We start from the raw sequence: 26,746 nt of genomic DNA, 5'->3' as shown, positions 1-26,746 counted from the left end.
ACCCGCAACAAATCGCGCCTAACTATGGGGCGAACAGACAAACAGCAAGGTAAATTGAACTTCGAGGCTAAGAAGAACTCCAAGTCCCATACCCCGAATGCCTCCGATACTGCGACGGATCATGAAGTTGGCTCAGGCGCTAAATTGGAGCGTTTGATGATGTCAATGCAGCAGAGTCTTCACGCTATTGACGCCAAAATGGACCACCTGAACCTGTGCATGGACAGCATGGCGTCAAAGCTGGATAAACATGGCACTCAGCTCGCTGAGGCTAAGCAACACATGTCCACCATGGAGGACCGGGTTGAGGTGGTCAGCACGTCCTGTGCAAACATGGAGAAGCTATTGGAGGTCATACAAGCCAAAAATGAGGATATCGAAGCCCGGTCCTGTAGAAACAACCTACGAATCACTGGCATTTCGGAAACTACCAAGACAGGGCCTATGGAATTGTATGTGAAGACGCTTCTCACAACTCGCTTGGGGACTGAACATTTTTCAAAAGTGCTGATTGTTGAAAGAGCTCATCGCTCATTAGCTGCCCGACCTGTGCCTGGAGCGCCGCCCGACCCATTATAGCCAGGCTGCTAAACTACCGTGTTCGAGACACTGCGCTTCGTCTGGCTAGACAGAAGGGCAGCCGGAACTATCAGGGAATGAAGATGGAGCTGTTTCCTGATTTCACAGTGGCGGTCCAACAGGCGCGCAGGGAGTTCCATGCTGTTAAGAATAAACTGCAATCCCTGCACATCCAATACGCCATGCTCTACCCTGCCTGCCTGCGAATCCAACATGACGGGAAGGCTCGTATCTTCTCAACGCCCAAGGAAGCACTTCAGTACATTCACCAGATGGAGCGGCGCTCGCCGAGGCAGGAGAAAGGAGGAGACTCAGACTCAGATGGTTGACTGTGAGAGCCTGGTTTTGTTCTACTTTCAGTATTGTTATGCACCTTACTGTTGACAGCTGAATTGCCTATGTACCTCATACTATGGTGCCTATTTTGTTGTGATGTGTGACTCATGTACAACAGTGAGCCCTTTTGTGGATTTCTTACTATCTGATTGGTGGGACTTTTGACTCTATCGGTTGATTTATGCTTTGGGAAAAGTTGGGCTATCTGCCAAGATATGAGGGTAGTAACTAGCTCCTGAGGTCTAGAGCCACTTTATTGAGCACAGGTTTATGTTTGAGCACCCTGTCACTTAATATCTCGACCCACCCTGTTCCCATGGGGCGCCAATGGCTCCTAGCGCTCCACCGTATGGGGATTCCCCACAAAGTTGTTCCGTCTGTTAGATCACATCTAGGTGCCTTGGTTGCAATGTTTTCTATATATAGATCTTTTTTGCTCCCTCATTCAGCTATGCAACGTACTATTTGTTTTTCTCTTTTTTGTTGCAAAGGGGGGTGTCACAGCAGGTTTCCACTGCTGGAGTGGGTGGTAGGGGTAGTTGGGGAACAATGTGTTATGGATTGTACATGGGCGGCATTGTGTTGGTGTGGTATGGCACATATAAGGACACTTTACAGGCGATATCTCAGGCATATATACTAAGAGGGCAGGACTGAATCCAAAGGTAGGACAATATCCTGGCTAAGCTGGAATGTTAGGGGACTCAACAATCCTAAAAAAGTTTGTCAGGTGCTATGCTATCTGGATCGTCACCATATCCAGATTGCCCTCTTACAAGAAACTCACCTTACTAAGCGGGTGGTGTCTACTGTTGCCACCAGGTGGGCTGGGGTAAGGCTGGTTGCATCCTACTCCTCTTAAGCTCGGGGTGTAATGATTCTGATTAAAAAGGGACCCCCTTTGTACCGATTTCCGTAGAAGAAGATGACGGTGGTAGATATATAATAGTACAAGGGACTTTATATGGTACGAAGATGGTGATAGTTAATGTGTATGGCCCGAATATTGATGACCCTGCCTTTTACGACGGGTTATGGGGTAAACTTTAAAAGCTGCCCCCTTCCACTGTTATATGTGGAGGTGATTTTAATGTGACCCTGGACCCCAGCATAGACAGAATTTCTATGGCGGACCCTATTCCCAAGAGGGCTGCTGCTTCACTACATGATGGTATACTAACATTGGGGCTCACAGACATCTGGAGGTTACTTCACCCTGGTGGCAGAGAGGGCACATGCCACTCATATGCGGGGCAAGCTTGGTCTCGCATAGATTATTGGTTAGTCACACGGGATACATATGATTGGATATTACAGATAATGCACTTGCCCAGAACATTACCAGATAATTCTCCTGTGCTTCTTTGTATGGCGTTACCATCTTATAATCCCCCCTCCTTTCCAGTGGCGGTTGCAATCTTCTTCTCTATTGGACCTAGTGTTCTGTGAGGGAGTTCAGGAGGCCATCACTGACTATTTCTCTCATAATACCGTCTCGGTTGATACGTGGGGACACTATGGGAAGCTTTTAAAGTGACCATACGTGGGGCTTGTATTGGCCTACAGGCCGGTGTTCTGAAATCACTCCGAGGTACCATGTCTTCGCTAGAACGCGAATTGAAAGGGCTAGAGCGACAATATGAAGACATGACTGACCCCTCCGTGCTCGCACTCATAAAAGAGAAGATTACAGAATATAATGAAGTTGCCGACCAGGAGATACATCATATGTCCCGTAGGAGTAGGGCCAGATACTGCGGGGAGGGTTGTAGACCTGGTAGAGCGCTAGTCGCCCGTATCACAGAACCCCGAGACAAAACGTATACAGTTAACGCGGTCATTGCTGATGACGTAATACATTATGACTAAGGCTCCCGGTTTTCCGTTTATACGGATATTTACATATAAATACAGACGGAAAAATATTTTATAATTGCATAATAAATACATACTAGAATGTTGTTACAATATTTTATAATTACATGATAAATATTTACTATCTATAGATATATTTATACATTAAATTAATGTACATGTTTAACTATTTAAAATAATTTAATGTAAAATTATTTATATGGGGTTTTATTAACAGTCCCTACCTCCATTACTTTTTATGGAAGAGTTTTGCAATTCCAGTGGTTGGCCATGTGTGGTGCTGGACAGTTTTTTTGCATTAGTACTTTAGAAGAGCAATTTGTGAACCTCTCTTTGTAGTGTGTTTTATAGTACTGTTGGAGTACTACAAAATGCACTAATATGCAATTTGGGAACCAGTCCTTATGTTTTTCTGGAGAAAAAAAGAAGTGTCCCAAATATAATCGGGAAAACGCAACTCTGGAGCATCTGATAATCTCCTTTGACTAAATCTGTCGCTACTGGCAAGAGATGAGCAATTTAATCTCTGAAAGGATGGATATCCGATTGGTAGTGAGCTAGATCCCGTCTCTTCTGTAGATTGATAGCAAAAACAAGTCACGGAATAATTAGAAGCTGTTTTGTTATTTGATTATTTTTGCCAGAATAACAAAAGTTTGGTTAAGGGTTGATGGCTAACAATTTTGGGTGGAGTGACAGCCATGACAGATTATTGTAAAGGTTGTGAATTGATCAGTTTCTATGCACTCCTCTTACTTATCTGTTTCTCTTTTTGGTTATCCAGCTTTTAGATTTGATGAGGTAATATTCGTAATATGATTGAATGAACCAAATTACTTTTGTCACACACTGTTTCTAACCGATTTTCATGAATCTTTTTCTGTGGTTACAGTGGGAAGGTAAATTATAAGCCTATCTATGGGCCTGGGTGTGACTTGTGGATGGGACAGGTATCTAGGTATGTGAATTTCTACTTTAAAAGAGGATGTTGTCTGCCAGCCCACCAAACTATCAGCCAAGAATCCTGGCCCACAGAGTAAGTGCCAGTGGAAATAGCTGATATCTTGAGCTAACACTGTTTCAGGTGCTCTACAAAATAGTGATAATCAAATTAAGATATGCCTTTTGAGTTAATGAAGAATATATATGATTTAAAGTTTCCCTGAATATATCTGCATGGCGTTGATTATCTACTATATAACATGGCTTTGAAATAACAGTGTGGTATCTTCCTGTTGTGTTTATAAAGTTCCCCATGTTACCTGGTTCCTTGCTGCTCAGCCAGTGTGAGTGTTCTGTTTGGAATGTTGGTGTGATGGACGTGATTGAAATGCTTGGGTGCCTGGTGTGAGTGTTGACAGTTGAAGATGGGCTGTGCAGCCGGCAGGCTGATCCTGGCGGGCTGCTACCACTAATGTTATGGACTTAATAAATAACTTACAAAGACACTACTCGGCTACGTCTTCTACTTCACTTCTGCGCATGGAACTTCATCACATCATTTTGGCGACAATCTGGAGACTAACTCATGCTCTATAAGTGGTCTTAAGGAAGGTAAAGATGACATGTCAAGGAAGTCTTCATGTTGGAAGGAACCTACAAAAAAACAACAGGCACAGACAGCACACAATACAGTTCCAGGAGGAAGTGGTTCACAAATGACCACACAGACAGCGTTAGTACACTTCCAGGAGGAAGTGTTGAGACAACAGAATCAAGATCCACAAGAAACAAGAGAAACTGGAGCAGCACGCCAAGCAGCCCCACCAGTGTCCTTCACACCGACCAGCCCTAGCCCAGGTGTGCTGTGTTTATCTACATCTCCCAACATCCAGCTCATCAAAATAAAGACTGCCCTATCCCGGGAGCTGTGACCAGGTCTGCCAATTACAGGCTCCTGAAATAGGTTAGTAGTTTTGGCACCCGTAGGATGTAATTTTGGTTTTCCTTTAGAATACATTATTTAATGTTATGCCTATCCTTCGAGGTTGCCTCCCACAAATCCCTCGTCCTGAAGAAGATCCGCGAGTGGAGGTTTAGTACTAACCCCTACGCATTAAGTATGGTCGAAACGTCGACGCATAACCCTAATCCGGGCCTGTATCATATTCCCTACTACCCCGTACAACAAACAGATGATGACTCTCTGCAACTAAAGACCTGTATATAAATGATGACATAAGGTTGTACTATGGACAGGCCTTAAAACACTGGTGTATGTTCCACTAATAACCAGTGTGGACTGTAAAATTGCTGCAATCATTCCCCGTTAAATTATCTCCACTCTGAAGTAATTTCTTTTCACACAAGCACGATTTCTTTACACCCCCCTCTCTTCTCTGGCAACCTTCTAAATTTGTATATATTCGGTAATGTTATTTACCTTTGTGGTTCATTGACATTTTTTAAAATAAAAATACAAAACTTTTCTGAGAAAAAATTGGGTGCTTTTCCATGGTGCATATTTGAAAATGTTACTATGACGTATAGTAATTATCGTGTGATGATTATTTCAAGCAATAAATTGCACTGTAATTGTGAACGTCTCTGACTTGATGCACGCTGAGTGAGTCTAGGACCATTTGTTATTTATACTGTGACTTTGCAGCATGAACGTGCCGGGAACCACCCTGCTTGCATCACTACTGCGTGCCGGTGTAAACAGATGGGGAAGATCAGCTAGTTAGAACACCGGCTTCTTGGCTTTGGAGGCAGCACACAATCTATGGGGCGGAGGTGTGTTCAGTTTTATCCCAGCATGTATTGGATCACATGCTGCCAACCGCGAGCAGTGCGGTTATGCCAGCTGAATTTTAGCTGTCCGGACACATCTTTAGATCGCAGTGTACTGTTTCTCCGCGTTTCTTTTTGGATTAAGGAACAATGTGGTAATGGAACAGTGTCTGTTGGCCTTTCTTGTTATACGCCAACTGTGTTTTGGTTTAGGAATCATTCACCTCAGTATCACTCGTGAGTTGATTATCTAGTTTTGCAGTGTGCATTTCCTCCGGGTTCATTAGATGACTTTTCTCATGTTCACAGCTGCGTGATGTTGACTTTCTTCCAGTTCATTCTTTTTGGTCACATTGTGTGCAGCAACATTTATCCGGATCTGGTTTGCATGTCTTTGTTGTATTTCATGGAATTCACCTCACCTACAAGCATTTACGTAGAAATGTTACTAATGTTATGATGACTGTTTATACATTTATCTTTTCTCTCAAAATGATCTATTTATTGTTTATTTATGTGTGCATGAATACTGAATTTTCTTTACTCTGTGCTGCGGAAGTTGAGCAAATTCTATTTTTCCATGCCTTGTGAATGTTATCTCCCTGGTTCCTCTGCTTTTTGCATTTTACATTCCTGCGTGCGCCACTTATTGCTTATTATTATCTTACAGCAAAACACACAAGATGATGGACGGAATGTTGCACATTGGCAAAACATTCACCCCCAGTCACAGATCTGGGTTTAATCGATCGTTATTTTGCTCTCCACGCCACCCTAGTTCAGACATGGCCGTGTGCAAATCAATCTTGACCCTTTGCCTCATTGGAACAGTCTAGCTCGAACTGCCAAGCCATGTCTTCCCTGGCCCAGAATCAAGCATCCTAGGACCGGTTTCTGGCTATCAGTCGTCATCAGCCAGGATAGGTTGACTGCAGTGGATTAGTGAGCACAGGACCCACGTCTGGGCATACCCTTCCCACACAGGGCAAACAGCAAAACACACAAGATGATGAATGCTTGATTCCTGACCAGGGAAGACATGGCTTGGCAGTTCAGTCTGGACTGTTCCCATGAGGCGCAGGGTCAAGACTGATTTGCATATGGCTATGTCTGAACTGGGGCGGCGTGGTGAGCAAGTTAACGATGGATTAAACCCAGATCTGTGACTGGGGGTGAATGTTTGACAATGTTCAACATTCCGTCCATCATCTTTTTGTGTTGCATTTTCACCCTAAGTGGGAAGGGAATGCCTTGACGTGGGTCCCGTGCTCACTACGCCACAGGAGTCAAGCTACCCTGGCTGATGAGGGCTGAAAACCCGAAACGGGTCCTAGGATGCTTGATTCCTGTCCAGGGACGACATGGCCTCGCAGTTCAGTCTGGACTGTTCCCATATGGCTATGTCTGAGCTGGGGCAGCGTAGTGAGCACATTAACGATGGAATAAACCAAGATCTATGACTGGGGGTGAATGTTTGACAATGTTCAACATTCCGTCCATCATCTTTTTGTGTTGCATATTATTATCTTACAGCATATTTGCTGTGGTTGTTCGCACTTTTGGTTATAAGGTGTGTAAGTCACCTAATGCTACACGTGTTCATTTATTTTGGTTTTTTCGGTGTATATGTCAGCCTGTGCTGCACTTGTTGTTCGTTGTTTTAGTGGAGGTTAGTCTCATTTTTTTAGTTCACAGTTTAAAGCCTTACTTTAGGGATGTTAGAGTGGGTGCCAGGCCCATTTCTACTGTTTACGTTGTCATAGTGCACGTCACCTTGTGCTGCACGTTGATTATTTGGTGTTTAAGTCACCTTATGCTCACCTATTCTCTTAGTTGTTGAATTGTGTGTAAGTCACTCTGTGCTGCACCTCCTCACTGATTTTATGGGTGTAAGTCCCATCTAGCATTGTTTGCATTATGGGTCACAATCCCAGTTTTGCTTGTTTTGTCCTTTACATGAGGGGTGGCAAGTTGGGGTTGAGTCCCTTCTTAACATCTTCAACTGTTTTGTTCCTTACATGAGGAGTCTATACATGGGTGCAGCCCACCCATGGTGTTAGCGTTCTGGGGGTGCGTTACTCCCATTTTTCTCTTCACAGGGCTTTGCCCTCTTTTGTTTTGCAAGGTTGGATGCTCCTATTGCATCATTCTTCAGTCTAGTTTACGTGTCTATCCACGTGCTGTTATCTCATTTTGTTCTTGTGAGTTTAAAGTTCTGGAATCTATTTTTTTTGTTTTTAATGTTAAGGGGGAGGATGGGTGATATTTCGTTAGTATCTATTCATTTTTCTTTCCTCCTTTGTTTAGTCTTCGTTCCCTCTCCTGATGTGGTGTCTTACCCTGCATCCCTGGGTCCTAGACTTTCCTTCATTTTTATATGGTTGTGCATAGTTGTTTCCATTTGTGTATGGTTTATCTATTTATTTATTCAATTTTAAGGGGAGAAGATATGTGGCGGGCTGCTACCACTGATGTTATGGACTTAACTTACAAAGACACTACTCTTCTACGTCTACTACTTCACTTCTGCTCATGGAACTTCATCACTTCACACAGTGAACGGAAATATCAGTTGGAAAGAAGGGCCCAATGACTCTCGGCCTTTCTGCACAGGCCCAGGCTCATTGAGAACTCACGTCAGACTGGGCTTAGTATTGTTGAAGAAACACAAACATTATTATACTTGTTTAACATGCAAGCATACTGAATATACATAGCAAAGGCGTAGAATTTGATCAGTACAATTAAACAATTTTGAAATATTTACATGCAGGGTTGTTCGGAGAGTTGTTCAATTTTAGGTCAGGAGTAGGGGCGGGGATTATGCTCTGTTTTCTCCCTTTTATTCTCCAATAGCACTTATAAGACTACCCAATTTAACCCATTACATTTGCCATGAATTCAGGAAAGAAAAACATAATTCCCACAGGCAATCATAGTCCTTTTATCCCTTAGAGAGACTCCTATGCCTTCTCTTTCTTTGCTGCTCTAGAAGCACAAAAGTACTGAGTTTGATAAATGCTAATGCTTAGGAAATTGTTACAACTGTGATCTACAGTTCTGCATTATGGGTTGATAGTTGACCAATTACGCCTAACATCACTTTTTCTTCCCTGTAGGACAGCACTGGATGGGCTTGATGCCAGCCCATGTACGACTTGAATTGCTGTAGGTCCCTAAACCTTTACGGTGAGGTCATCCCACTGCTAGAGGGAGGTAAGTGTCTGACTGACTGGCTAGTTGCTTTGCATGGAGCTTAATGCCCAGTATTGGAGTCTGTATCAGCATGATCCTCTAATTCATGAGACCTTAACTGGAACACATTCCAGGCCTAACAGCAAGCCATATTCACAGGGCAAGTGTGTTTCGATCGGGCCTTAGCCAAAACAAAACTGGCCCACTATGTCACCACATTCAGCACTTGTTTTTCAGTCCCTAAACTGCCTGACCATCCTCAGACTGTCAGCCAATGCTTTCATAGGGGGTAGCTGGCTAAGTTAAAAAGGGCATGTCGGAGACCATTGCATCTCTAAAGTAGAACATTTTGTATCTAGCAGCCTGCTACCCTGAATGCCTTTAAGTGTAGGGCACAACATTAGAGTACCCTCTGGGACTTCAGAATCTTGGAGTCAGCCTGGCACAGCCCGACAAAAGCTAAACTCAAGCATCAAAGGATACAGAACCTTGACCAGATTCCCTTCGATAGACTCAGGAGGGCTTTCTTTTTTTAGACTTTTATATAGCGCGAACTAGACCCACAACATCGGGTATCAGAGCGCTTTACATGAGCACCAGTTTTGTTGCAGAAGGGTGCATTCATTTTTGTTAAGCACAGGAGGATTACGTGATTTTCCCAAAATCACACGATGTTGAGCGTTGTTGCTGAGACACAAACCCGGTTCCCCAGCTTGGAGGTAGACCAGTCTAGCCTGTAAGGCTACATCCTCTCTGTTGCACAGAATATTACTGGTGTGAAGTCTCCTGAGGGCTTCAGTGACCCTGTCGCTTCACAATTTTTCCTTGTTGATGGGGAACCCAACTCGGGTTATGACCCAAGTAATGGTGACAATTCACAAAGTAATTATGAAGGCGAGGAGGAGATGGACAGACCATGGCACCCTAACCCGCCACCAAGAGAAGTAAACAGTATACAAAGGACAATATAGGGAAAATCCCCTCCCTCCATCAGACATGTTGTACCCAAAGGATATATATCATCTCCATGGCCAAAGGAATGGGAACTGGCAGACAATGTAGCTTCCTATATACCTGGCCGCCTTAGAAAGCCACTAAATAAAGAAGTGTGAAACCGCCTAGGGTAGATTTGAAGGCCAGATGGCTACCTTTCTGAACCCAACGCTCGTGCCAGGATAAACTCCTAGACGTGGCAGAGCCCCTAATTAAGATCTTAAACAGGTCTGAGGAACATATAGAGTTGGGCTTACTAATCTCTCCAGAAATCCTGTGCAACTGGGTTCAGAGAGGCACTATTTTTCTGGGCAATGCTAACTGCATGATGTCCTTCCATATCAAGCTAGACCAAAACCTGTGGGTTCTGGCCCCTTCCAATGTTGGCCCATAGCCCAGGGAAGGCTTTTCGATGATTCTTTTTTAAAAGAGCTAGGATAATAAGCTTCTATTAAAAAGATTTTCCCCTCTATGTTTTCCTTTCGAACCAGATGAGGTAGTTATTTTCAGGAGGTAGCTTCCCTAATCAAGACCCACATAGAGCAGTATTACAAAAGAGGGCAATCCTCCCACCCCTGTCCCACCGAGGAGTCAAGAGGAGTAAATAGAGGCAACATCAATACAGGAAGTTTCTTGGGTAAGTCTTCACCCTTCTTGCGATGTAAAATTAGAAGGCCGACTGGTGGAATTTGTACACAAATGGCAGATAATAACCTCAGATGCTTGGGCCGTGCAAACTATCAAAAGGGCTTCATATAGATTTTTATGGGTTCCTATAGCAGGCAAGTTATCCTTGAGCTCTGATTTTTTTTAAGGAGAAAAATCCCTATTGGCAGATAGGTAATTGGCAGATTTTGAAGCACAAGCTGCCAAACGTCAAACATCTATGCATTAGTTGGGCTTCATGAGCAGTCTTTTTGTTGTGGAAAAGAAGGTAATTGTCCAGCGCCCCATGCTAAACCTCAGGGAGTTCAACGAGTGGCTGGTATTTGTCCACTTCAAAATGGAAGGTATTCACGTGCTCAGGGCCATTCTGAAGCAAGGGGACTGGAATGGAACGAGTAGACCTAACGGATACTTGAGAATCCCCATCTTCCCACCTCATCACAGATTCCTGCAGTTCTTATCAAGACAACAGTTGTTCAATCTCAGGAGTCTCTCTTTCAGTTGACTATGGCACCACGGTGCCTCATGAAGGTCACAAAACCAGTGATGAAGCCACTCAGACATTGGGGATAAATATCATTGTGTATGTAGGAGGCTTTCTACTAATAGACCAATGCCCAAAGAGGTTGACCATCCAGCTCGGGATGATCTTGTTGTTGGAAGGACTGGGATTCATTATCAACAGGGAGAAATTGATGATGGTTATGTGTTATGTGTTATGTGCCCACTCTTTTATAGCGCACGGCTACCCAAACGGGTGTCCCGGCACTTTAGCAAAGAGATCAGAGACCAGTCAATCCAGCCCGCAGCTCAGAAAGTCGTGATGATCATGCAGAAAAGAGCCACGTCTTTAGTTCTTTTCTAAACATCAGGAGACTGTTGGCTTTCCGCAAAGAGATCGGAAGCCCATTCCAATGGAGGGCCGCTAGATAGCGGAAGGACCGACCACCCATCCGAGCGCGTTTAAAGGAAGGGACCACAATCGTGGCAGATGAAGCTGAACGCAACACCCTCTTTGGGACATAAAAGGCCAGTCTCTTCCTAATGTACAAAGGGCCTACAGAATGCAGGGCTTTAAATGCCAGAGTCAAAGTTTTAAAAATGACTCTTTTGGAAATCGGTAGCGGTTCCTTCTTGAGAAGTAGACTTCCTACGTTTTCCCATAGAGTTGGTCACACTAATCCCCCATCTTGTGTTGAGGAAGGTGTCCCGGATAAGGCAAGAACTTTGGAGAGTTCTGTCCAAGCCCAGGATTTCTTTTCATCAGATCACATGATTGGTTAGTGTCTTCCCATCATCAATCAAAACCATCTTTCTTGGGCTGCCTCATTAGCGGGCCCTTTACAGACTCAAAGTAGCCCAGAGGTGGGCTGTGGAAGATGTTCCCTAGTCAGAGGAAGTCAATGAAGAGGTTTTGCTGGTGGTTAACATACTGGGAAGAGTGGAATGGTAGAGCAATCCTTGTCTCAAATCCAGACCTTGTTCTAGAACCCACCACTAGCAAACTGGTCTGGGGCACAAGATGTGGAGCATAGTCTACTGAAGGAAAATGGTTAGAACAGGAACTGGGAATGCACATTAACTCACTGGAACTTTTGGCAGGGTTCTTTGCATCAAGTGTCAGGCAATGGATAATCTGCTGTCCCACATGGTGCTGAAAATGGACAATATTTTTACAGTGTGGCACCCCTACCTTCTGGGAGGAACACAATTAAGGGTCTTGACAGCACTTCTGCCTGGAGAACCAAGAGGCAATGGTGGAGGAATACCTTCTGGGAGCAAAGAATGTGGTGGTGGACTGTAATCCATGCATCTTCAAGACTTGAGTCTTTCGAAATTGAAAACAGAGAGATTAAAGAAGCTTGGAAGCAGATAGGGCCATCCTCATGCAGTGTCTTTGCTTCTCATCTAGGTTTCTAGTTCAGGATATATTTCAGCTAAAGCTCAGACCCGGACATTAAGGCAACAAATGTCTTTCTGTAGTTTTGGAGTCAGAAGATGCTTTCCTGCCATTTCTATGTTAACGTGGGTATTAGCCCAGGTCAGGAGGCAACAGAGGATTTGGTGGTCATCATCCTTGTCTGGAGATCCCAAGTATGGTATCCAATTCCGATGGATCTTTCTAATGATTCACCAAACCAACTTCCCCGAACATTGGAATATTGTGCAAAGTCCAGAGGGAACTTCCAACCATATTGCATGGAGGATTACTGGGAAAGCTGGAAGATCCCAGGATACTGTCAAACAATACAGGTCAGCCTGGAAAAAGTAGGTTGGCTGGTGTGTGTGAAGGCGCCTGGATCCAGTGGTGTCTGAGCTGGTGCACATCTTGAAAGTCTTGCCAAAACTGGCTACATAAAGGCTGTCTTACAGTGTGGGAAACACTTTTCATTCTGCCATCTCAACCGCGCACTTTCCATAGGACTGAACACTGGTGGAGTGGAACATTTCATGATCAGAAAACTGTTAAAGGACACTCTCCTCTTTTTGCCACAAGAGCCTAGATACTGCAGTTTATGAGATGTGAAAAGAATATTGAATCTCTTTCTATCTTGGCGACAGAACAATAATCGGACTAGGGAAGAAATTTCGGGCAAGCTGAGCTATGCTTCTTTGCTTTGTATCATGCAAAATGGTGTCAAATGAAAGGGCACTAGACATCTCTGGTAGAATGTTTAAGCCGGACGGCTGTACATTTAATATCTCTAGGACAACTAAATCCAGAACTGGAGTAATTTCTTATTGAGCTTTCAGAGACAACCCGAGGTTGTGTGTGGTTGAATGGATTTAGGCCTACAAAATCAAGACTGAGCAGGTTTGTCTCCATGGAGAAGAGCAACTCTTGATTTTATTGAGGAAAATGTTTAACGTTTTTACTAGCAACGAGACTGGAAGACATAATACATAAGGAGGACCGGTTTTCAGATTTCACCTTAAAGATGTTTTAATATAAACCTATGGAGGACTTGCCTCAATGGTTATAGGTAAGCTATGAACAAGCATAATCCTTATCTCCGGTCCTGACATAAATGTAACATTTTCTAGCCAACGTGAAGGAAAGTGTAATTTCTAGTAAGGACACAGATGTGAGGATTACTGCACTGTGACCCACCCTTCAAGAGACCAAGGGGAAATAAGAGGAAGAGCTTGTGTCTTGAAGCAAAGATCTATTTATCTGATGAGTAAATAGTTCTTGGCTTGACAAAGCTAATGGCAGGTATTAGAAACTTTGAGCATAGAATATTATGGTAATGTTCCTCTCCATATTGCGTTTTGATGGGATTGCCAGCACCTGTTAGTGATAGTGTTTTTGTTTGCTTTAGAAAATTATCAGAAACACAGATGAGATGGACACGTAGGAGTTCATGGCTGTTGTGGAGCAAAGAAAGAGGAGGCACAGGAAATTCTAGAGCCTCTTCAACATGCAAAAGCACTGTGATTGGATATGAGGCTTATGTGTCTTTCACAAATTTCCTGGGAAACACAGAGTTGTTTTAATTAGTTGTTACATTAGTCCTGCTGAAAAATAAAAGTGAGAAAGTAAAGCAAAGTTCCGGCCTCATTGTTTTTAATAGTACTGAAACTTTACGTCACATAAGCATTCCTTTACCAAACCCTCCAAGATGAAGATGGTCTCAAAACAATTTGTGTATGGGAAGTCACGCAAGCGTGTGACTCAAGATGGCCGCTTCGCATTTATCACCTTGACGTCGGCCCTTTATTGACGGTGCAACTAACAAAAATGAATAATTTGCTTCCAGAGGCTTGCCAAGAACAGCGCTTTCCGGATTGGTGCTTACCTCAGCGTCTGAGTGAGGTTTTGGAGGAGCATTTTCAATTGAACCCTTCAATGGGACTTCTTTCCAGGTTCTGCTGAGTTTCTCAGTCAGAAGAGCAGAGTCACTCACAGGAAAGGGCGCCGCTGTGGCCTAGTCACTACCACTGCTGGTATTAGCTGCTGCAAAGTATCATATTGGACAGCCTTTCTTTTAAGTTGTCTACATTTTTTATAATTATTGCTCTTAGCTTTAAAATAATTTGTTTATTATTATGGTAGGTAAAAATACTTCTATGATGCGTAGCAAGCGTAAAAAATATACTTCGCCTCAGCCAGTCAATTCTAGATTGGTAGAAACAAGTGAACGATATTTGGCCGGATTATTTGATGAAATACAAGCTATTTGTTCCAACACAGACACTATTGAGTCAGAAATACAAAATATATGCAAAGACATGGCTAGTCTTGTTAATCAATGGGGTACATTTAAGGCGTATATCTGAGGGGCGACAATATCTATTATCGCGCATAATAATAAAATATTAACGCTAGAATTCAAGAATTGGACAAGTAAATAGCTAAGCACCAACGTCTCTTCATCACATCTAATCACATCAAATACAAAGCACAACTACAAAAACTTAATGAATGAAGTTTCATATCAAGTATTAGAAAAGGCATTCAAATTTCTAATTCTAAAGCAAAATTTTGATTTAATGCAAACAGATCTGGAAGATATTTAGCCAATTATCTTTGATTTAAGAAAACTAAAAATCTTATTGATTCTATCAGCACTTCTAGTGGTCAAACAGTTTTAACTCATAAAGAAATAGTAAATGGATTTATGAATTACTATTCAATGTTATATAACAAACCTAAAAAAAAGAGTTGTGTATAAAGGCAAAAGCTACAGTAAACTAGTTTTGATTCAAACATAATGCAGTGCAAACGAATAGTGAAATATGACCAAATAATTCTGCACCGAACTCCAGTATAAATACAGCTATATTTAAAAGACATACACTCTGTACAAATTATGGATGGATGTTAGATTTAACACTTGGACATCATATTATGCAGGTCCTTAAGTACTTGAGGGAAATGTATGTCTCAATATTCTATGAAGCTCTACAGGTCTATAAAGGTCTTTTAATTTTTCTGACTATTAAGACTCAACAAATATTCACTGATGAGATTCCCTTACACAGGTGAGTAATTGTACAGATAATTTTTGTTCCTGTATATGAATTTGATTGTGAAGATTTTATGGAGCTGATATGTGGGTTCTTCTTTATGGTTTAACAAAATGTATGTTTCTGTATAGCTGTATGTTTCCATGTAATGCAAATTCAATTGAACAATCGCAATCAAAGCCCCAGTTTCTCGTGGCTGGTTCTATGATATTAGAGCCCAAACCAGGTAGAAGAGCAGGGAGTAGTATTGTTCACTCTTTCCTCATTAAAAACAGCGGCTCAGGAATTGAGGATGCTAACCTCTTAAACAAAAGTAAACAAAGGCTTTGCTTTGTTCCAGGGTTTTTCTTGTTCCCTTCATTTCCTTTATTAAACAACTGGATTGGGAGTTGGAGCTGGGAAAGGGAGTTCTGAAAGACATACAATTTGGGGCCCATGCATCATTGTTTTTTGCGGTTGCAAAGTGGCAGATTGACACAATCTGCCCCTTTGCGAGCGCAATGTTTGCATTTAGGATGTATCATCCCAAATGCAAAAATCACTATTTAAGTAATTGCAAAGTTTGCGATTACTTAAATTGCAATTGCATTTAGGGAATCCCAAATTGCTATTCCCTAAATGCAATGCAACAAAAAAATGCAATTTTGCTTTCAAGAAACGCAAATTACCATCAACTTAAAGTTGATGGTAATTTGTGAAAATTTTGAAAAACGCACAAAAGTGAATTTTGCAAAGTTCTATTTTACACACAAACATACCCTTGGGGCATGTGTGGGTGCAAAATATTTTTTATTTGCACTTTCAGGAGTGCATTAGGGTGTCCTTTCGGCACCCTTGCACCCGTGAAATTGCATGCGCAATTTGTGAGTACCTTTTTGGTACTCGCAAATTGCGCATGTAATTTTCATTGATTTCTATGGGCCTCTAGGCCCATAGGAATGAATAGGAAGCCATTCCTTATTTGCCATTCGCAATAAGCGAGTCGCAAATAAGGAATGTTAATGAATCGCAATTGTTTTAGCAATTCCTACATGCATAGGGAATTGCGATTCCTAAATTGCGATTTTTTTAAAATCACAATTGGAATCGCTATTCCTAAGTCTGATGCATGTGGCCTTCTGTCTTTTGTATCTAATCCTGGCTTGGGGATAGATGAACTGGAGGATGATAAATTGGCATTGAACTGAGAGAAAGAGACCTCAAAGCCACGAGGGGGATACAGAAAAAGGATTGCTGAGCAGAGTTTTGATATACAGACATATGAGGGAATGAAAACAGTGGCACAGGGATAATAGATAAAGAGATTTTAGAGGCCGGGTTAAAGGAAAGATTGGTAAAGAGGGAGACAACAAGAAAGATGACAAGGCATCTCAGACGCAGCCAAGGACACCAGGGCCAAAATTACCTTGTCACGTATTGCTGAGGTGTAGCAGATTTTTTTTTTTGTGATTTTCAGAAGGATGAGGAGATCACCAGGGAAACATGTTACTACTGTGAATTTCCGGGCACAGATCTGGCTAGCCGGATCCCCTGCAAGCGTTTCACACACACACACACTGTGAAATATAATACATGATTATGTGAAATTCTAGATTTATTGATCTTTATATGCTTCTCATGAAAAATAACTCACCATCTGAAGATTTCCTGCTTAATGAGAGACAGTTCAGTAAAGTTTATGGCAAAGACCTTGTAAAATCATTTTCAACAAATAATATTTTAAGATTTATTCAGCAATAAATGATCTAAGACTGAGTTTTATTTAAAAAAAATCTTCAGGTGCAATTGTCGGCAGTTGTTGCAATTTAGTGATGCTCGCTTTCATATCATGATTTCACAAAAACATCTTTGAGCTGTTCCTAACAGCAAAGCTGATGGATGGTGCAGGTTTCTGGAGCTGTGTGTACTGGGCATTTGTAAAGAAGCCATATTGCAAACCTTCGTAGAAGTGGCTGATATAAGTGGGAGAGTCAGCATACTTGTCCTCTGGTCTGTGAATTTGTGTTGGCTTTGCAACTCTGCTTATTGCTTAATGTTGAGGGTTCTCTGGGAGGCTGGTGCCATCGCCGTTTGCATGGCAGTGGAGACCTGGTCCAGCACGCATAGTAACTCATGTCCTTGTAGTAGCCGGCATGGCCCCTGAAGTGGGGCATTTACCTCGCAGTCCAGATTATTCAGCACTGGAAGTGGGCAAGGCAGAGAGCCAAGCAAAGTGTGTCTGAGATCTGGAAAGAAAAAGGAAATGCTACATTTTTCATGCAATCTGTACATGCTACATGCTACAAAATGACATGATATGAAGTCTTTTTAACTAAGTCATATGTCATGCAATCCTAAGCCCTAGACATATCCAGAATCACTTGGAATTCAGATAAAGACTTTGCGCTGCAGAAACAGATGATGCAGGATGACACAGACCAATAAGCAGAAGTAAAGTAAGAGTATGAAAAGGCTCGAGCCCTACCCACTCAAGAAAAGGAGTCTATACCATACAGAGTATATGGCCACATAAGCCACCATTTTTCACTCTACTTCTTTCAAATCCATGCACTAAGTGTGGCTAGACAATCAAAGTAACACAAATGACACAAGAATGGCAATCCGCTACTCATTTTACATTGGCCTAAGACGTTCACACATACCCCACACCCAAAATCCATACATTTGGATCGAATAATATGAAGCCCAAACAATGTATACATCACTTCTCTTCACTCCACACCATGCTTCTGCGCATCAACAAACGAAAGCATAAGAGCACGTTTCTAGTAATCAAGCACACACCTAAATATTTCCCGCTTAGGCCACAAAACAATCTAGTTTCCTTCCAACCAATTGAGGCCTACAATATACTGTGCTTCCAGTCTGCGTTTCCACTTTGGCATTGTGCTATATACACACAGAACATTACAATACAATACAAGGTAACAACTTGACCAATGAGCCACCGCAAAAAAGTATTTGGTACAGCCAAAAGATCTGGCTTTAATATGATAATGCACACAAACACAAGCATGCACAAATGCAGTTTTCATGCATTAGTATAATAATTTCAGGCTTACTGCCTTTGCAAATACCCTTTTTAAGCAAGATTGTATGTCCAAAAATGGAAAACAATGATTTAGAATATGGTATGTTGCGTTAGTAAGTGCTTCTTTAGTGATTTACAATATGCTATGTTGCGTTGGTAAGTTCTTCTTTTCTGCTCAATCATCCCAAGGTTTCTCTTCCCTAGAGTGAAGTATAAAACATAAGGCATCCAGACTACCCTTGGTAAAAATCTATGTTGGAAGATTTTTCCTAAAGCAAGTAAGAACTGGAGGTTACTTCCCTAGAATGGGCGATTGGACTGAGCAGCAGCTACCTAAGCCGAAATCTTGGTTTTGTCAGAAGGCTGACAATTGAAGACCTGGGTGACCTATTAGGCCTGTATGGTGTGATATGTTTCTGGCTAAATAATCGGGAGCAGCCAAACAGAGCTCATTGAACAGAGGCCATTGATTCGTTACTAGAGGGCCATTGTAAGGATTTTAGTGGGATGCACATGAGGAAAGCGATACGCTCAAATTACTAATCTTGCTACTTGATTTTAAATGGAAGACTGGTGTAATTACAATGTGAACCAATGATAACGGCTACTGCAAAACATCTGCCCTCTTGGGTAAGAAAAGGCGGGAAAAAAGCTTTGTTTTTCCCGTTATTGGTTTTTCCCGTTATTGGTTTTTCCCGTTATTGGTTTTTCCCAACGAAGCACTTCTCATTTCACAGATTAAAAAACGTCATTGTACTGCTACCATGGAGTTTTTGCTGCCCCATGTACACACATAACAACACTTTGTGTAGCTGCTCCTGATGCTAGGAGTAGTCCTGGGGAACACTTATTAACTCAATGCCCGGCAACCACGGGCTGAACTGACATTCTAAAACAGTCGGAAAAATATTCACTGAAATATTCAAAAAAACATATTCTCGTGAATTCATAAGTTTATTTCCATCTTGTTATAGTACATTCGTTCATTTCGTCCGATGTGTATGCAAATAAGAACTCCATTTTTCAAATTCACAATTGCAAAATAGTGAAAATTACATTTAGGGTCCCATCTGTGGCGCTCCTGAACTAGTCAATTATTCTCCAGGTTTAGGAGAACTCCATTGTTATACCCCAATGCATTTTGGACCTAAAAGCCCTTCTTCGGGGGACATCTGTAACATAAAAACATCTGTGCCGCATACAACATGCAGCTTATAAAAAGCTAGGACAGACTGGATGATCTTACAGGATCTGGCAAGCTACTGAATCTGTCCAGTCATTCCACAAGCACCAGAAGGAAAACCTGACAGTGCAAGTGGATGATGGCTACTGAATAATTTAGTGCTGGGGATGTTGGACAGAAAAGGCTACAGTGCAAACGTGTAGGAAAGTGGGTTTCTGTTGCAGTAACACCCCCACTTTTTGCCAGACTACTGATGCACTTTCACTTGATGTGCCCTGGGTCCCGGCCAATCAGGTTCCCAGGGCCTGTGTTCTTTCCTCAAAACGAACCTAATTGGCATCTCTGGCCAGAGGTCAGCCCCTGGTAAATAGTACCACAGGTACCCAGGGCACTGTGACCATAAAATACATCTAAGGGCTGCAGCACTTATTGTGCCACCCTTAGAGGCCCTGTACCTTTACACAGGAACACACTACCTTTGCAGGCTGCATGTTTTGGTGCAGAACAAAGTGAAGAGTCCCATGCCTACAACCCACTGCCCTGGTATAGATCAGTCACCCCTCTAGCTGGGTGCCCTATGCCAGTGGTGAGGGTACAGGTGCATGAGCCTTGTATCCGATACAGTGTCTAAGTCTATTCCCAGCAGTCAACAAAAGGAGGTTTTGGGTCCTATCCCTGACCAGCCTGGACCTCAACAATCGCTAAACAGAACGAAATGGCTAGTCCGGTTCACTTTATAACAGATTTAAACCCCACCCAGCCAATCTGTGCTACGTGGGACACAATTCATTTAGAAATTATTTATTTTTCCTTTTTTGTTATTGGTTTCTTTGATTTCACATATGACATGCAAGAAACAATTGTCAAGCAGTTGAGTCAGCAAACAGATATAAGTGTGCACAATATATACAAGTGACAAATTAATATCAGTGACAAGATGAATCACAAATGATACTCAAAATCTCGAAACACCAAGTACCAAATTACTATATACAATACATATTCAAACAATATAAAACATTTCATAAAACAACACAGTCCTTCGAAATGTGTACCAAAGGATAGGCGGAAACAGACAATTAATTCGGACTGCCTGCCTATCCACAAAGACCTATGAAAAGGTGTTTTGAAGGATTGAACAGCAGGGGCATGGCCAGTGGTATTACTTATTCCCCAGCTGCACCCATCCTCCTTATCACAGGCTGGGTGTCAACGCGTTTCGAACCCTTGATGGTTTTAGGGTTCTCCTCAGGACGTGGACTGTATGGGTCCTGTTCTGTAGTCAGCGCACAAGGGCTGCAAGGGGAGTGGAACGTGGACAGTGGCTTCGCCAAGTGGGTACTATCTTTGCTGGAACTCGGATGTATGCAGACGGAACGACGGTAGCCCCGACCAGAAGTGGGTCCGGGGGTCACCAGGATTGTTAATATCCTTCAGAAAACGTCGGGTCCGGAAAGAGACCAAATCACTCAGAGGCCGCCGGTGTCTGACATTCAGCGCCGAGGACTGGATCCGAAGTTAATTTAACAGAAGTCCATTCCTAGACATTGTAAGCGCAATGCTCCATTAAGAGTAGATGGTGCTGGGAGCTTGTCATTACGAACTCCACAGCACCATAATGGCTACACTGAAAACTGAGAAGTTTGGTATCAAACTTCTCAGCACATGCCAGTGTGGGATTTAATGAAAAATGCACAAAGAGGGCATCTTAGAGATACTCCCTGAAAAACGACCAGCCTCTGGTGGGTTCCCTGACTGATACACACCAGCCTGCCACCATACGACATGTTTCTGGACCTCCCTGAGCCCAGAAACAAAGCCTTTCCTGGGCGGATGTGTTCATACCTCCCCCAGGCCAGGAAGAGCCATCTGTGACAGGGGGGCTTCAAAGGCCTGGCATCCTTTGTAATGCGATCCCCAGCCTCTCCTACTATCAGGAGCCGGCCCCCTTCCTGTCTCCCCTCTTTTTTGGCAGGAAGACAAGCAGGAAAAACTAGCCAGCACAGAAGGTGTGCCCACTCTGCCAACTCCATCCCTCAGGTGGGGGAGGCGAGGTGAAGCCCTCTCTTCAGTGCCCACCATCTTGCAGATGTCAGGCACTCCCCAATCAGGATTAGGGACTGTGCTTACTCCCCCACGTGGGGTGAGCACACCAAGGGTGTAGTCACCCTAAGGTCAGTAGCCCATTGGCTACTGACCTCGAGACCCCTAAAATGCCCCCTTAATACAGTATTTAGGGGCCGTCCTGCACCAAGAAGGCAGATTCCTGCAACCTAAGAAACAAAAAGGACGAAAGAAGACACCCAGAAGAGGAGACTGCAGAGAACAACTGACTTGCCCCAGCCCTACCGGCCCGTCTGCAGTTTCCAGAGATCCTGCTGCAAAAATCATCTGCAGGCAGCGACCTCCAGAACCCCTGGGAGGACTGACTGTCTTCAACAAAGACCGGATCTCCTGTGAACAGCAGCTCTGTTTAGAAGAAACACCAAAGAAAGACTCAGAGTCTGCTGAGGAAAAAGAAACCCAACACATGGAACCACCACTGCACCCGTCGCCTATGGCCCGAGTTTGAGTGGCCCACCGGTCCAAGAGAGGTCCCCCAGTGCTCCAGAGTCCGAGTCCGCCATGGGTTGACCCCTCCTAGACTCCCCGACGGTGCCTGCAGCCTCTGCATGGAGACCCCCCCCAACCGCGAGTGGCCCAGTAAGGTGAAATCCAACCTCAAAAGACACCCCTGCATCAAGCTGCCCTGCGCCCTGGAAAAAAAACCTGAGGTGCACCTATGTCTCCAAGCCGTCCAACTTACCTGCCCAGCTGTTGGTTCCTCCCGGAAGTCTTCCTGGACCGAGCCTGCAGCTGAAAACCAAAACCGAAAATCCCCATTGAAAACAACAGGGCACCCGATGGCAAAACAGCACCCTGCACCCAGCCGCCCCTGCGCCGCTGCAGGTGCACTTTGTGTGCTAAACCGGATCCCCCTTTGTCCTGAGCCTAACACCAGGAGCTTGGCTCCCACAACCAAGTGGCCTGCTCGCCAGCAGCCACCAAGCGGAGGCCCCCTATCCCCCTTTGGATAACATTGGGCCTAAGTGTGGAGTTTGAAAACCTAAAGAAATTCTTTAAATGTGTACTGTTTAACAAAAACGATTTTACTTACCTATTTACAGGAAATGTCCCAGAGTAGTATCCAGGTATACTACTCTGTGTAAGAAAAGTAATCTCAAAAGTAACGTACCTGTAATCTTACTGAAAATCCCATTCAGAGTATATGTACTGTATTCTGAAAAGCATTGCATTATCAGTAACACTACTGTTATCAAATCAAAGTACAGTTGCAATTGCAATCCAATCTGTGTTACAATCTGTATGTTTACTGCAAAGTACTTATAACGTACCTGTGCCAGGCTTGCTTGGTTCTAGGAAATAAAATAACTAAAAGAATAATTTTATACAAAAACAATTGGTCTGAAGTTCAGTCTTTGAGTGTGTGAATTCATTTGCTGACTGACTGTGTACAACAAATGCTTAACACTGTCCTCTGATACTGCCTTATTGCTCGACCACACTACCACAAATAGAGAGTGAGGTGCTATCTAACTTTACCTCTGCCTACCTTTTAAGTTCCACTGGAATCTGTGCACACTATACATCACTTTGGTATAGTATATACAGAGCCAGCTTCCTACAAAACCCATATCAGAAGTGCTTATGGGATGGCAAGTATTAGACTGCTTGTGTGTAACTTCAAACATTTTTGCTAATCTGGACCATGCAGACTATGACTGCACACGAGCAGCAGAGATTTAACGTTTTAATAAATAAATTACATGCTTTCAGCACGTCAACTTTGCCACATGGGCACAAGGTTAATATTTCTCATCATTTCCCTTTTAGTGGGGGGAGAAACCAGAACTCATTTTTACAGGCACCTCCCACATTAAGGCAAGCGCCATCAACCAATGAGCTTATTGTGTTCTAGCTAATGGCATTAATCTAATAGTTTTTTTGTGTGGAGTAAATCAAATTAATGTACCTCTTTAATGCAGTGAGTTGCAAAATGAGACGTAGTAATTGCTTCCCAATGAGCCCCATACTGTGAAGGTCCTCTGTCAGCATGGGGAGATTTTTGGCCCCAAAATACAAACATAAAACATAAGAGGGCTGAGTCTACAAGGCACTCCATGTCCATGCCGCTGCAGCGCTCTGAGGCAGCAGCAGCTCCCCAGAAATAGAGCAGGACAAACAAACAACAAAGAGTACAGTGGGTCGAGTCTGCACCGCACACCATGGTCAGCAGCTGTGGTGCTTGCGGGGCTATAAGGAAGCAGCGGCTGCTGGGAGTAGAGCTGGAAGCGCGGGTGGAGTAAATCAAAGTAATGTACCTCTTTAATGTAGCGAGCTGCAAAATGAGAAGTAGTAATCGCTTCCCATTGATCCCTATACTGTGAAGATCCTCCGTCAGTCTAGGGAGATTTTTGGCTCCAATATACAAACATAAAGCATACTGGGGCCGAGTCTACACAGCATGCCATGTCCATGTCGCCGCTGCGCTCTGAGGCAGCAGCAGCTGCCCTTAAATAGAGCGGGGAGCATCGTAAACAAACAACAAGAAGTACGGTGGGCGGAGTCTGCACTGCAAACCATGGCCATCAGCTGTGGTGCTGGCGGGGCTACAAGGAAGCAGCGGCTGGCCAGGAGTGGAGTGGGAAGTGTGGGTGGAGTAAATCAAAGTTATGTACCTCCTTAATGCAGCAAAATGCAAAATGAGAAGTAATAATCGCTTTCCATTGAGCCCAATACTGTGATGATACTCCGTCACCATGGGGAGATTTTTGCCACCAATATACAAACACAAAAATCACAGCGGGCTGAGTCTGCATGGCACGCCATGCCCGCAGCTGGTGAAATAAGTTATAGGCACTCACACAATATCATAAGCACGATTTAAAAGAAAGTATACAACTACCGTGCAAAGAAACTGTGGTTGGCCGGTGCACCCGAACTAAAAAAACGGAAGCGATGTTTCGGGAGCACCACCAATAAGGAGACAGGATATACAAACGACGTTGGAGTACACAAATTGAAGCAGAAGGCAGAATTACACACCGTATAGAGAGTGCTTACAGCAGGTCTTGCAGACAGTGCATGCGCACTGCCTAGGCTCGACCTAAAAAGGGCTGTCTCATATGCAACCCACAGGAGGAAGTTTAGGCTGAGACTACCGGAAGATTTAAATTAAACTTAACGCACAGGTTGCTTGCAATGTCTCCTGGTTAGGTAATTTCTCCAGCTTCTTCAGTTAAAGTTTGTTTTTCATTATGTTTTAGTCAATTGCTCCTATCCACTCGCAGACCAAACTTATATACTTTTGAATTTCCCGTTCAAATTGAGCAGCTGTTGTAAAGAACCCAGCCACTCAAAGACCATGGTAAGAGAATCAATGAGTCAGTTACTCAAAGAAAGACAACTATTTTTGCATGAGGATTGTTTACATATAAAAAAGCTACATTTCTCAAAGATACTAATTGGACACTTTACAATAAAAAATACTGAGTGCTAAAGTGGGCTCTATGCATATTGGGTGTGGGTGACAGTTAATGTTCTTTATTGTTTCTCCTTCTGATAGCACATATCATTTTTTTAAAAGCCAAACATTTCCCACAGCTGTTATATGGCCAACAGTGTTTCGTCCCTGAGATAGTCTTTCCAGATGTGCAAAAGATGAATGTCACTGATTGTGCACTCAATTCTAATAAACTTCCGTTTATAAAGGAAAAGTGTTTAGAAGGAATGGTGCCAGATCAAGCACTACCAAGAAACCTAGTTTTTTAAAAAATGTTTTGAAAATAAAGGATAAGAGTCTACCAAGAGGTAAAGAGATGCCAAAAAAAGCTCACCAAAAGGTGGAAAAGGGCTACTGAAGTAGTATAGCTTTAGTGAAACTAAAGATCAATAATGAACATGCTTTTATTTTTTAACTTATCTTTTATTCAAATATTTGCACAAACATCGCAATACAGACTGGCCCACAGATTCAGCAAGCAATGGAATTAGAATCACATGGTCACTTGCATTATAGGTCATCAGTGCCAATTAGTACATTCGCCTCAATTATTTGTCCTCGTGCTTGCCACCGGATGACGTGGCAAGGCATACCTCACTATGGCCAACAAACAAGACAGCTCCTGCGGGAGTGAGTTTTGCGCAATAGAAAGACATAACAATAAACTTGGCGACAGCAGTAGCCATCCAGGCGGTGTTCCCCCAAGAGATCCTTAACCTCTTCGGCGCTCATGACGAGCTCAGCTTGTCATGAGCGTAACCTGCCCTACGCTGATGACGAGCTGAGCTCGTCATGTAACGCGGGTTTTTGCGAATCGCAGCGCGCAGCGGGAAAACCGCTAGCGCGCATGCGGTTAAGCAGTGGGCAGGGATCAACCATGCGTATGGGTGAAGCCCTCTCAGTCTTTGACCGAGGTAGCATCACACATGGTAATCAACATAGACTATTTTTTATAGACAATGTACTTTTGGAGAAGTGAGATATTACTTATATTGCTTTAAATTGGGGAAATTATCAATAGCAATGTGGCCAATTTAACTGAGTGCGATTCAAACAGGTATCCACATTTTCTCATTGTTGTCAATTCCCCCAATGTCTTCTCCCATGTACACCATATTCCACAAATTAAGATTAGAAGTGTTATCTCATACCTGGTACTGGCTTATTGTAGAGGTTGTTTAGGTTCGGCCATCCTGGCAGTTCGCAAACTTTGAACGCATTAGGAGGTTCCCAGCTGGGCCTCGGGAACCCCTGCACTGACTTCTTGAATGTAGATACTGGAGCAATGGCAATCTGTTTCTTTTCAAGTAGTGGCTAAAGAGAAGAAAAAACGGTCACAACATACATAAACCCTTGTATGTCAGATGAAGTATACACTGGAAACATGCAGGCTTGAATCTATCAGCCAGATTCATCAAGCGAAATGCGCTCGCAAAAGGGCCAGATTCTGAGAATCTGGCCCTTTGCGAGTGCAATTTTTGCATTTGGGATTCATCATCCCAAATGCAAAAATCGCTAATAAAGAATTCGCAAATATGCGAGGATTAGCATTTAAGGAATCTCTATTAGAGATTCCTTAAATGCTATTCATGAAACATTTAAAAATTGCGAATTTGCAATT

The 26,746-nt window shown here is 43.1% G+C and overlaps 1 protein-coding gene across 1 annotated transcript in view; it reads right to left on the bottom strand.

The window, feature by feature from the left end:
* Window positions 1-16,924: 16,924 nt before the first annotated feature.
* LOC144781829 (endothelial PAS domain-containing protein 1-like) overlaps window positions 16,925-26,746 on the bottom strand; it is a 743,918-nt gene continuing 734,096 nt past the window's right edge. Inside the window, exons 14-15 of the mRNA XM_078660855.1 lie at window positions 26,277-26,439; window positions 16,925-17,573 (exon numbers count right to left, since the gene is read on the bottom strand). Coding sequence (XP_078516981.1) covers window positions 17,371-17,573; window positions 26,277-26,439 — 366 coding nt within the window. The 3' untranslated portion in view covers window positions 16,925-17,370. The remainder of the gene's footprint in view (window positions 17,574-26,276; window positions 26,440-26,746) is intronic.

This window comes from Lissotriton helveticus, chromosome 9 (assembly GCF_964261635.1).
Source record: "Lissotriton helveticus chromosome 9, aLisHel1.1, whole genome shotgun sequence".
Lineage (NCBI taxonomy): Eukaryota > Metazoa > Chordata > Amphibia > Caudata > Salamandridae > Lissotriton > Lissotriton helveticus.
This window is presented reverse-complemented; position numbering and strand designations above follow the sequence as displayed.